This window comes from Phyllopteryx taeniolatus, chromosome 11 (assembly GCF_024500385.1).
Source record: "Phyllopteryx taeniolatus isolate TA_2022b chromosome 11, UOR_Ptae_1.2, whole genome shotgun sequence".
Taxonomy (NCBI): Eukaryota; Metazoa; Chordata; class Actinopteri; order Syngnathiformes; family Syngnathidae; genus Phyllopteryx; species Phyllopteryx taeniolatus.
Window position 1 is genome coordinate 16224114 of NC_084512.1, and position 12971 is coordinate 16237084.

General features: G+C 41.1%; 2 protein-coding genes across 6 annotated transcripts in view; one reads left to right on the forward strand and one right to left on the reverse strand.

Moving 5' to 3' along the window:
* znf488 (zinc finger protein 488) overlaps positions 1-12971 on the reverse strand; it is a 45722-nt gene that overhangs the window by 3369 nt on the left and 29382 nt on the right. For 2 of the 3 annotated variants that reach the window (XM_061789554.1, XM_061789555.1), the window contains exons 2-4: positions 10825-11142; positions 744-963; positions 438-666 (exon numbers count right to left, since the gene is read on the reverse strand). In XM_061789554.1, coding sequence (XP_061645538.1) covers positions 438-666; positions 744-963; positions 10825-10880 — 505 coding nt within the window. In that variant the 5' untranslated portion in view covers positions 10881-11142. Of the gene's footprint in view, positions 1-437; positions 667-743; positions 964-1568; positions 1744-10824; positions 11143-12971 lie in introns of those variants that run through there. The other variant, XM_061789556.1, reaches the window with a different exon arrangement.
* antxr1d (ANTXR cell adhesion molecule 1d) overlaps positions 5610-12971 on the forward strand; it is a 39415-nt gene continuing 32053 nt past the window's right edge. Inside the window, exon 1 of one of the 3 annotated variants that reach the window (XR_009790727.1) lies at positions 5610-6191. Coding sequence is in view for 2 of the 3 variants with exons in the window: in XM_061789551.1 (XP_061645535.1) it covers positions 6025-6191 (167 nt within the window). In the remaining variant the exon portion in view is untranslated. The remainder of the gene's footprint in view (positions 6192-12971) is intronic. The other 2 variants (XM_061789551.1, XM_061789550.1) reach the window with 2 other exon arrangements.

The window sequence follows — 12971 nt, forward strand, 5'->3', positions numbered from 1 at the left end:
CTTACATGTTCCAGTTAAGAGGTGCGCAGCAGCATTTTGAGCAGATTATATATTTACTTTTGTCTTTTTGAGTTTCGACTTAGAAAAGTAATATCTAATACGTGTTGAGTTAAAAAAAAAAAAAAAAAAAAAAACGTTTCGTTCTTTGATTGAATTTTATCCATTGAGAAATGGGAACGTTATGCTATATAAATTACTAACTACATTTCTAATTACAATTGTGTCATGGATGCATGTTGTGAATAATACAAAATACCGATAAAATGCTGTAATCAAATTCGGGATACTTTTTACATCCCAACATATAATTGCCATCCAGATAGCATTCCAAATAGTAGTGAAGAGCTGATTGGGTGGTTGGTACACGCCATAATCGTTTGACATGCCTGTCCCTGCATGTCTTGTGTTATGGAGATGCCAAGGCTCATATGTCTTACCCTCACTCGAGCCTCTCCTCGTGTCTGTGAAGCTCAGAAGATGACACAGCTCCTGGTCGTACCACACCAGCAGTTCCTCCTCCTGGTGGACGTCTCTGGTGGTCCGCACGTAGAGCTGACCTCCTTTTAAAAAGGCCTCGGTGTTCTGCTCCTCTCCGTTGCGCGCAGCCTGCACCAGTCGCAGCCACGACAGTACCAACGCGGAATTACGCATGGCCTCTGGGTCCACCTGTTGGCACGATCCAGTTGTCACACAACAAAAGCCTACTGTGTTGGGGTTTATTTTAAAGCCAACAATAAACTCACCCTGAATACGCAGGATTTGGATCTCCTGTCAGTGGATTTCTGCGCGATGAAAGCGATGGTGTCGTAAAAAGTGTGTTGGAGCACACACGGACCGAAGCTGGTCCCAGCGGGGATGCTGCGCGTCACCACCACGCTGGTGTGAAGCTCGGTGGGATGCTGCACGAATTTACCGTCAACCGGCCACATGGACCGAGCTACAAAGGCGTGATCCATCGTTAAACTGTGAAATAAATAAATAAAGTTCAAACATTATAGATTAAAATGCAGGTTCACAACATTCTGGTCATTTTTGTGCACGCATTTTTTTCCACATTAATATGTAAAGCCTTATCTTTTAATCAACAATTGTTTTGTTTTTGATCAAAACTAAGCAAGTTCCTTTAGCATGTCAGGAATTTTTTTGGATTCATATCGATAGGCCTATACGACATCTTCTGTACTGATTGCAATGGTGAAAAGACGCGATGTTGAGCCATTGATCATATTTGTGCAATTGTCGTATGTAGCTTGTCAATATTGAATCAAGCAGTCGCAGCCGATGCAGACGAAATGATTCAGGACTAACGTCCTTTGTCTCAGTTTTTTCACTCGGTTTCTCCTTCTGTTGCCCCCCCCCCCCCCCCCCCCCCCCCCCCCATCTGCCGTCAACTGTCTCCTCTGTGCGCGCATTAAGTTCAATTGCAGGTTTCCTCGCAAAAATCATAATATTAAAAGGAAGGATTCTGACAGTAGACATATTGGAAAAATAGCAAACGTTGTTGCATACATTAAATAATAAAATACACACTGACACTGAAAAAGTGTGCAGATGGTCCGTGGGCTCACCTGCTGGACATGATGGTGTTCTGTGGCGATGTGCTCCCTGGTGGTCCCACGACGAGCAAGTTATCCGATCGAGCATTCGTGTGCACTGTCGCCCCTCCAAGCTCCCACTCCCACTTATCACGGTCCGTCACGACACCCGCTGGAGCGTGGCGCAATGATGCAAACGCGCAGACGATTTCACTCCCAACACAACCCACCCCCCCACCCTCCTCCAAATTATCTACTGATTGGTTTGTGTGCCTTTCCAGGAGGAGGAGACAAGTGGCCAATAGAAAGCAATCATATGATGGTGATGTTAAGTCACAGCCCACAACATTGGGGCACCGAATGAAATAGTACAATATTAAGAAACAAACGCTCAGTTTTTATGTATTCCTCTAACAGTGTGTTTATTATTGTGATTTGCAGTACTGTAGTGCTGGACTGCAATGCATCATGTGGCACATGAAATGATGGTCTAAATTTAATTCTAGGGTAATTTATCTGTACCAAAAGAAGACCATGTTAGGGGAATAGAATTCTCGAAAGATTTTGGAAATGTTGGATAGCTGATTGGATGACTACTTGCCGCATCTTCAAAACAAACAAAGAAGTTAAACTTAGACTAAAACGGTCTAGATTTTCACTACAATGGATCATATACACGGCAACATATTTCACTGCCAGTCCTCCGTGTTAACATGGATATTTGAATTCAACAGCCGTCAATGGCAGTGAATGAGTTAATTAAGCATATCAAATTATATGTCACTTGAAACAAAAACAAACCAAAAAAAAGGAAACAGTCATTAATTGGAATTGGGCACTTGGAACACCATAGCTGTAGTGGTTCTGACTGCCAATCAGCCGTATTGGAACGACTGAGATCTATTTCTAATGTGCCTCTCATTTATAGCTAAAAAGGGTAACCAGTACACTACGATAATAAACAGTGTCATATTAAAAACCATAAGGGAAACTATTACAAGGAAGCCCGAATCATATTGTAAGACCTGACTAGTTTGCATTGTTGAGCCTTTAAATTTGGCAATGTTACATTCATGCATGGTAAGATGCAGTGCGTGTCAGGTTTGCCACTGGGCGAATTTAATATTCATAAAGTCTAAATGTTTCTGTCTAATGAGCATTTAATGGATTATTATGCATCACAACTTCGGTTTGGATAGAGATACTAGTGGTTAGAGGGTCTCAAATTCAGTTAAGCAGAAAGAGGGTTTGATAGTTCTTGATAATATTTCATCAAATTATTAGATTCATTTTAGAATTCAGCTTTGTTGTTGCAGTGCTATGAAATTTGATTAGGGGACAAAGTGCCTGAAATGTTATGAACATCTTACATTCCAATGTGCAACAAACTAGAAATATTAGGTTCTCGATGACCATGATGTATCCCACCTGACATCATAGAAATGTTTAAAAAACATTCTAGAATACAAATGGATGAAAGCACAATCAGTGTTATGCCAACCAACAAAACATGGATGGAGTTTCATTTCCACGGTGGCATATAAGCCAAATTTGTACAGACGTCAGAATACACATTAGTCTAACACACAGACCAATACTAACACATTACGTTACATTACAGTAAACACTTGGGTATGTGTTCACTGTGATGGGTTAAATGCAGAGAACAAATTTCGTGTGCATGCATGCATGTTCATAACAATAAAAGATGATTCTTCTTCTTCTTCTTCTTCTAGGCCATAAATCTAAAACTATTAAATGGAAAAACATAAAATATGGTGATAACTGAGTATGCCTTTCTGTGCCGTGTGACGACGTATTCTTTTTCTTCTGTAGAGCTGTGCGGTGTTACGATACATTCTAGCACAATGTAAAAATGTCTACTGTTTGATATAAACCTCTATATCGTTATTTAAAATTTCTTTCTTTGCTCGCTGCACCTGACGAAATTTATGCCAGAGTGGCCCGACGGAAGCCTCTCATCAGTGCAAGACACATGAAAGCCCGCATAGAGTTTGCTAAAAAAAAGACCTGAGGGATTCCAAGATGGTGAGACATAATATTCTCTGGTCTGATGAGAACAAGATAGAACCTTTTGGCCTTCATTCTAAACGGTATGTGTGGAGAACACCAGGCACTGCTCATCACCTATCCAATACTGTCCCAACACTGAACCATGGTGGTGGCAGCATCATTCTGCGGGGGGTGTTTTTCAGCTGCAGGGACAGGGAGACTGGTTGCAATCGAAGAAAAGATGAATGCGGCCAAGTACAGGGATATCCTGGACGAAAACTTTCTCCAGAGTGCACAGAACCTCAGACTGGGCCAAAGGTTCACCTTCAAAAAAGACAATGACCCTAAGCACACAGCTAAAATACCGAAGGAGTGGCTTCAGAACAACTCCGTGACTGTTTTTGAATGGCCTAGCCAGAGCCCTGACTTTAAACCCAATTAAGCATCTCCGGAAAGACCTGAAAATGGCTGCCCACCAATGTTCACCATCCAACCTGACAGAACTGGAGAGGATCTGCAAGGAGGAATGGCAGATGATCCCCAATCCAGGTGTGAAAATCTTGTTGCATCATTCCCAAAAAGACTCATGGCTGTATTAGTTCAAAAGGGTGCTTGTACTAAATACTGATTTCAACAATTCCGTTTTTTTTTTCCAATATGGGGTGCTGTGTGTACATTAATGTGGAATAATTGAAATTGTGGGCGTTGTGTCCTCCGGGCCAAAGAGGAAAAGAACCATCCGGACTATTATGGAGACAAAGTTCAAAAGCCAGCATCTGCGATGGTATGGGGCTGTGTTAGTGCCAATGGCATGGGTAACTTACACATCTGTGAAGGCACCATTAATGCTAAAAGGTACATACAGGTTTTGGAGAAACATATGCTGCCATCCAAGCAATGTCTTTTTCATGGACGCCCCTGCTTATTTCAGCAAGACAAAGCCAAACCACATTATGCACGTGTTACAACAGTGTGGCTTCGTAGTAAAAGAGTGCGGGTACTACACTGGCCTGCCTGCAGTCCAGACCTGTCTCCCATTGAAAATGTGTGGCGCATTATGAATCGTAAAATACGACAACGGAGACCCCGGACTGTTGCACAGCTGAAGCTGTACATCAAGCAAGAATGGGAAATAATTCCACCTACAAAGCTTCAACAATTTGTGTCCTCAGTTCCCAAACGTTTATTGAATGTTGTTAAAAAAAAAAAGGTGATGTAACACAGTGGTAAACATGACCCTGCCCCAGCTTTTTTGGAACGTGTTGCAGCCATAAAATTCCAAGTTAATGATTATTTGCTAAAAACAATACAGTTTATTAGTTTGAACATTAAATAGCTTGTCTTTGTAGTGTATTCAATTAAATATAGGTCAAACATGATTTGCAAATCTTTGTATTCTGTTTTAACACAACAGCCCAACTTCATTGGAATTGGCGTTGTACATGGAAAATATTGGGTAAGGGACTGTACTAAAAAGAAGAGATCAATCCCAAAATACAAGTGAAATTTTGTGAATGTATTTTGTGCAGTTGTGATATTTAGTTTTACTCTTATTCATTCGTGCGCATATGCAGTCATCATATTAATCCTCATTTTTTTAATAAGGTGCACTGAAAGCCACTTTGAAGATGTAAGCATAGTGTATTTATGTTTAAAAATATGTTTTCAAAGGCTATTTTTGAACAACACATTTTTATTGTTGTTAACCTGAATACATTTAGGTCGCAACTAAAAGAAAACAGGAACGTTTGGGTCCCCAGCTGGCAATAGCCACAATAAATCAAATTAATGATACATTAAAAATGACACAAATGGTTTACATTACAAGAAATCCGAATTTACTAACAAAACTTGCATGGTGATTTGTATTGTATTAGAATATATTTTTAGAGCTACTGTAGTTTAGAATGAGTTACCTACTGTGTGCTTATATGCTGCACTGCATTTATGCTGCATCACAATTCTGGCGTACTGAGCATAGAAAATGCATTTTATGATAGCTTTTACAACACATTTGGGCTAGAATTGCAACCATTTGGTATTGTTTATGTTTCTCTTATACGAAGCGATTAGTTTACTTGGCCCATAGCTTTCGCTTGTTGCTTTGCCGTCCCCGCATTGACTCGCTGTAGAACACAGATTTCCTCTCCAGGGTAAAGTATAAAGTATTGTGATTTGAGGTTATTTAATCACTGTTCTATTTCCTTGCGGGGGAAAGTGAAGTTTGGAGTCTCTCCTCGGGTGTCGCTCCTCTCCTCCATCCTGTATAAGCCTCATGCTTTTTTTTCCCCCCACCCCGACCCAAAGAGGCAAGATTTAAGGAGGCCGGCTTCCAGTCGGAGCGACACGACCCGGTCACACGTAGCAGAACTTGAGACACATCGATCACGTATTAGCGGATGTTGGAGGGACAATGTGAAGACTTGCAGCGACTAGCGGCGCTGTTGCAGGAAAGCTCGACGACAAGCGGGGAAAGATGGCGAGGAGGCGCATCCACACGCTCCTCGCTTCGCTTCTGCTGGGACTTTTCCTCCTCCGTGTGTCGGTAAAAGGAGTGCAACAAGAGGAGCAACAGCAGGAGGAGGAGGGGGAGGAGGAAAGGTCCTGTCAGGGCGCCTTCGACCTCTACTTTGTCCTCGACAAGTGAGTGTCTCTTATTATTTATGGCTTTTGTTACTTTCTCATGGCTGCGCTTTGCCGCGCAACCGCCTCGTCGGCTGGGAAACGCGTGGCACACCGGCCTGGTGGTTCGGCGTCATTTTTAGACGAATGCGAATCAGGATACAGTTGAGCCGAACTGGGAAGTCCCTTTGTTTGTTCATGAATAATGACAATGATACCAAAACAATGAAGCACTCATCTGGGCAGGCGTTGAAGATGACTTCGTCGGATCATCAAGTGGGCATTTCTGCACAGACTTGATGTGTTTTTTTGGTTTTTTAAATTGGGTCGTGTTATTCGGTTAGCCGGGTTCATAGCGCAAGCGGAGCCACGGGATGTGGGCTGGGCTGGGCTTGGCAGGCAGGGAGGCGTCATCAGCCTGAAACTCAAGCCTGCCTGCCTGCCTGGCGGACACAGCTGCAGGCGAGCCATATGCAAGTTCTGTTCTGTGTTCTGTGTATGCTTCAAGACTTTTTCTTTTTTACATTTGTAACTACACTGGAGATATATTAACACAGGATAAAATTTTAAATTTTGACAAATGTTTCACATTTCTCATCATTAGAGTGATGAAATATTAGTTTTTATTCAGCACAACAATCATAGAGGGGAAGATAAACACAAACTTTTTAAAGCAAGAATACATTGTATTCGCCAACACTAGTCAAACCACGCTATTCTGATTAACACTGCATTCGTGGAATAAGATTTAAACAGAATAATTAATCAACATAAGGGGGCCGCTTGGGCAAAATCATTATCACTGCAGACCGGAAGTGACGTTGATAGATGCTGGTAGAGTTACCTACGAAAAAGGCGTCCTATTGAATTGCAGAGAGTGATTTTGAAGATGCTATTCTATTGCTTTGTAACCAACGTCGTCTGTTATTTATACAGATTATTAACCATTTTAATGTGTTGAAAATAGCTTGGGTACAATCCATTAATGCTTTTGAACTATTCGCTGTCTGTGTGTGCGTGTGTGTGTGTGTATGTTTTGTAAAACTGTCTCTTCCCTCAGTCTGCAGAGTCGTGTGTACGGCTTGATTGTCGCCTCAAGATTGAGAGTCTGGATGTTTTTTTAAATACAATAATAAGTGAACATTTGTAGGTTGATACATTTGACTGAGACTGCTTTGTTATAAATGGTTCACTGTAATGCTACAGTGAAGTGTCAGCCACAAAGGTACATGCGTGCAGATTCATTTCCATCCATCCATCCATTTTCTGAGCCGCTTCTCCTCACTAGGGTCGCGGGCGTGCTGGAGCCTATCCCAGCTATCATCGGGCAGGAGGCGGGGTACACCCTGAACTGGTTGCCAGCCAATCGCAGGGCACATAGGAACAAACAACCATTCGCACTCACAGTCATGCCTACGGGCAATTTAAAGTCTCCAATGAATGCATGTTTTTGGGATGTGGGAGGAAACCGGAGTGCCCGGAGAAAACCCACGCAGGCACGGGGAGAACATGCAAACTCCACACAGGCGGGGCCGGGGATTGAACCCGGGTCCTCAGAACTGTGAGGCTGACGCTCTAACCAGTCGGCCACCGTGCCGCCCAGATTAATTTCATTATATTAAAATGCTTCATGGCGGCATTGTGGGCGACTGGTTAGCACATCTGCCTCACAGTTCTGAGGACTGGGGTTCAAATCCAGCCTCGCCTGGGTGGAGCTTGCGTGTGCTCCCCGTGGTTGCGTGGGTCTTCTACGGGTACGCCGGTTTCCTCCCACATCCCAAAAACATGCATGGTAGGGTAATTGAAGACTCTAAATTGTCCGTTGATGCGAATGGTGGTTTGTTTAATGGTGCCCTGCGACTGGTTCGCAACCAGTTCAGGGTGTACCCCGCCTCATGCTCGATGGATGGATGGATAAAGTGCTTCGTCAACACATCATTTTACTTATTGCATCACTCAATGCTCAAAGACGTTTGAAAAGAGTTTGGTAAGATGATGTAAGATATCAGCACTATATTCTGCCATTTTAAATCAATTTCTGCGTTAGATTAGCGATTTAAAATGATTTAGGGGTGGTGTTGATGTTGTTGCGGAACAGTATATGATAGCAATATAAGGTAGAATAAATATATATACCAACTTGAACAATGTGTGGTGTTTGGTAACTCAACCAAGATGACGTTTTTATTTTCCCTGAAAAGTAGTGCCTATGGAGATGCGAGGAGCTGCTTGTCGTTACTGATTACTTACTAAACCTGTATTTTTTTTTTGTTAGTCAAGAAAGCTGATTATGAGCCGGAACTTTCAAATGCATGTCACATTCTTGCAAATTCGCACTCTCGTGAGAGTGAACACTCCTGAAAATGGTGGTTCCCATAAGCGAGTACTGTACCCAAAGGCAGATGCGATGTTTTAATATATTTTTTGAAATAAATACTTTGCAAATTTAAGTAAACAGTAGTTGATAAAGATATGCACATTTAAAATGTACGTACGCAGCTAGCTTGTCATTTGGGGGCCCACGGCAAACATAGTCAGGGCCTCCCCCATCCCACTTATATAATTTAGACAACTTTGTCTTGCTTTTGAAATCTGTTACAATTATCTGACAGCTAGTTAGCATACTCATATTTACCACCAAAGATTTAGAATATTAATAGTTATCTTGGCGGCACGGTGGACGACTGGTTAGCGCATCTGCCTCACAGTTCTGAGGACCGAGGTTCTAACCCCGGCCCCGCCTGTGTGGAGTTTGCATGTTTTGCCCCTGCCTGCGTGGGTTTTCTCCGGGTACTCTGGTTTCCTCCCACATCTCCAAAACATGCAGGGTAGGTTAATTAAAAACTCTAAATTGCCCGTAGGTGTGAATGTGAGTGCAAATGGGTATTTGTTTGTTTGTATGTGCCCTGCGATTGGCTGGCGACCAGTTCAGGGTGTACCCCGCCTCTCGCCTGACGATAGCTGGGATAGGCTCCAGCACGCCCGCGACCCTAGTGAGGATAAGCGGAATGGAAGATGAATGAATTAATGTTTATCTTCAACTAAAAAGTTTGAATTTGAGAAAATTCTATATAAAGTCCTTAAGATCCTTCTTGAGGCTTATTAAATAACAAGTGAATCAATTTAACACTTTAACTGTAATAGATAAGAACAATAATTAACACTTAATATAGTTTACTATTTGAACCGCTTTTCTACTCACATCTTGGTGATGAAAAGTGTTACTCATGTCACTCTCCACTTTATTTCTATACTCAGCTGACACTGACAACAGTGCTACTGCTACTGGGAGGAGTGTCATTATACAGTATTACATTTTTACAAGGCATGAGATTAAATCAATAAGTCAATATTCTACTGTGATTGAAGCATTTCGTTTTTTACAATTCAATAATAAAATAAAGATTTGTTCTTCCTATCAATTCATCATAACATTTAGGCCTGGCCTACAGAAAAGAGTTGTTTATTTTTGGGCTATATCCAATGTTGTGTTGGGACATACTCTAGAATAATTTATTTATTGTATTTAGGGAATAATGCTGACGAAAACAAACTTCCTCTCGAAAAATCAGATGCTAATCGGCAGGATTTGTTTAAAAGAAACAAACAAAAACCCTCGCAATTAAGAGTATTTTCCCATATCCATCAGCCCCACTCCTGATTGATGGCTTGGTAGTTTTAATTGGGCCCACGTCGTTAAAGCTTATGGCTAAGTGTGACTAAAGGTTCAGCCACATAAACACACATGATGTTGTGGCTAACTACACACAAGTGTGGGTAGGAGATTTCTATACTGTTTAGCCACATTGGCTAAGAGGTTTCATGACCCAGTGCCAACCCTGAGCAAGTACAGTATATAAAATGAGCCTCCAAAATCATTAAAAATATAGCCCAACTCCAGGCTGGAGGTTCCTCGGGGCGTGTCCGCTGATTGCACAGAAAACACCTCCTGCTTGACCTTCACCTGTCATTTATTTATTTTTTAAATTTAAGTTGTGTCCATGACATTTTAATTGAATCATAATTGAAGTACATGTTTTAATTTTCCCATTTTTAAGTACAATGTTAATGTTCAAACTATGCATAATGCTAGCGGGGCTTACAATAATATTAACTGTACTTTTTTAGGCATAAAACCATTGCCTCATTATTGATCACCACTTGGGCCTACTATGCTACTTATAGTGGTACTTGGAGAACCAAGTATTTTCTTGAGGTGGTACTTTGTGTAAAAAATTTGAGAACCACTGCTGTAGTAAACAAACTGTTATTCTGTGCCATAACAGAATGATTTTCTTTAGGTTAAACGGCCAGTAAGGATATTGTTGGCCGTTTACTGCAGGAGTTGTGTAATTTACTGTACAAGTGTGCATAGGACAGTGTGAACATTGGGAGCTGCTCAGACATGATAATCGACATTTTTGTCATGTCTTGGGTCCAACTGCAAAATGATGCTCAGGGCTGCAGAGCGATTAGACATGCCAAAACATGCTACTAGCAGACCGGAGTGCAAATAAGACTTTAGAGGGTATATGGTTAAATGTCATGTTCTTATTTGTTCAGAGTAAATCATAAGTTATGCATTAATTTTCTTTAAGCAGCTAGTGATTTGTGTAGCTTGTTGTTGCATGTCCTCAGTTTCCCTTGTACTCACCATAGGACCTGTGAAGCGAACACTTTGAATGACATTTCACTCTTTGGGGCGTCCATGGCAACATCTGTCAGCCGGTCTTCACTCTTTACCCTTTGCTTCCAAAAGTTTAAGAGGAGCCTGAGGAGTGTGCGTCACGCATGGCCAGTTCTCCCGGTGCTTGGACTTCTGCATGTCTCCACAGGCCTCCAGGAAGCTGCTGCTCTTCTTTTTTTCCCCCAACCATCTGATTGGCCTTTTTTCCCTTCTTTAATGCCACACGGTGACCCATTCAGCAGTGCCTCAGTGGGAGAGAACTATGGCGTCCAACATGTTGCGAGACTAGATCGAGATAGACAGAATGAAAAAAGAACCATTAGCTTCCTGCATTCCGACACTCAATGTCAAACCTACACCAAATAGCAGTCTGACTATTTCCTCTCTAACCCACAAATAGAGTAATGAGTGTTGTCGGTTGTGATGGAATTTGGAGTTTTGTGCTCAAGTACTAAAAACCTTCAATCTGTTGTTTTTGTAAAAGTGTGTGAATATGGGTAAGAGATTTAGGATTTGTATTTCATGTGGAAATCTGATGGAAATCATGTGGAACACCTGGAACCTTCACAGAGCATGTAGAGAGAAGATTGGATTAGTGCCAAATATTAAGTGGACCCTCAAAGGTCAAACACAATCCATTCCATGACACCAGTCAACATGTGATTTGTTCTGATTTTGTCATGAAATGTCGAAAAGGAAGTAATGGAATTGGCACTTATCTGTTACAACGTCAGTGTTAACCTAAAAACACCTTTGACTGTATTTTTGCCATACTATTGTAAAAATAAGCTAACCACTGTTATTAAGACAAAATCAATAAACTTATTAAGATGAATCTGAATTTAACATTCCTATTTGACATATAAGTGTAAAAAGAAGTTAACCACTGTAAAACCTAAACAAAACAAAAACAAATCTTAACTGTGTCAAGTAATGATGTACCCTGGGTAAAAGTAAAGTGGTACCTTACGAGTTTTTTAGCAATACAAGCCATTGCTTTGCAGATTTTTTGGCTTTAATTTGCAGGCAAAAAGATGAGATACAAATACTAGATGGTGGCAGCGAACTCAACTCATTTCTCGACAAGCAGCAGTTTGGTACATGGTGAAATATTCTTTATGAAAGAGGCTTTAACATTTTTTGCCATTCCCAGTTGACGTTTACTGTCAGACTTAACATAAAACAAAGAGTTACACATTGCGTATTTAAAACAGTCACATCATTTTGAATGGCCACTAGAATAATGCTAACACAAATTGTAAAATTCCATAGGTGGGCTAACAAATAGCATCTATGTAGCGGTGTCATAACGCTTTAAGCAACAGATATTTGAACACAAACAGTGTAACAATACATATAGACAGAAAATACAACAATACTCAAAGGCATATTTTGTTTACCCTCTGCGAAAAATGACTAATATTACTAGGCTTTACACGATCAGGATTTTTGGGGCCGATCACCGATCAGCGAGTTTAAAAAAAAAAAGATAACCGATCACAAGATAGAGGAATGTGTCTATTTAAATGACCTGTTAATTTACTGTGTATATTTGTGTACTTAATTGCTCAAATAATTATATTTACAATAAGTAATGTATCTTTGTTCCTCTACTTATGCGAGTGAGGCATTGTGACAGACAGAACAAATGAATGGTCTTCTATTAGATTGCAGGACGTAAATACAGTAATTAATGTATGCACTTTTTGTGACATTTTTGTTTGTTGGCGTGCCGTGAGATTTTTCAATTGTAAAATATGTTCCTTGGCTCCATAAAGGTTGGAAATCACTGCTCTAGTCAGATCGTGTATTCTAATCAGTCAGGTCAAATCAACATTACGTGACAGAAATAATAGGTGCTAACTTACTGTAATTAAATTACTTCATCCATCCATCAATACATTTTCTGTGCCGCATATCCTCACAAGGGTCGCGGGAGTGCTGGAGTCTATCCCAGCTATCATCGGGCAGGAGGCGGGGTACACCCTGAACTGGTTGCCAGCCAATCGCAGGGCACATATAAACAAACAACCATCCGCACTCACATTCACACCTACGGGCAATTTAGAGTCATCAATTAACCTACCATGCATGTTTTTGGGATGTGGGAGAAA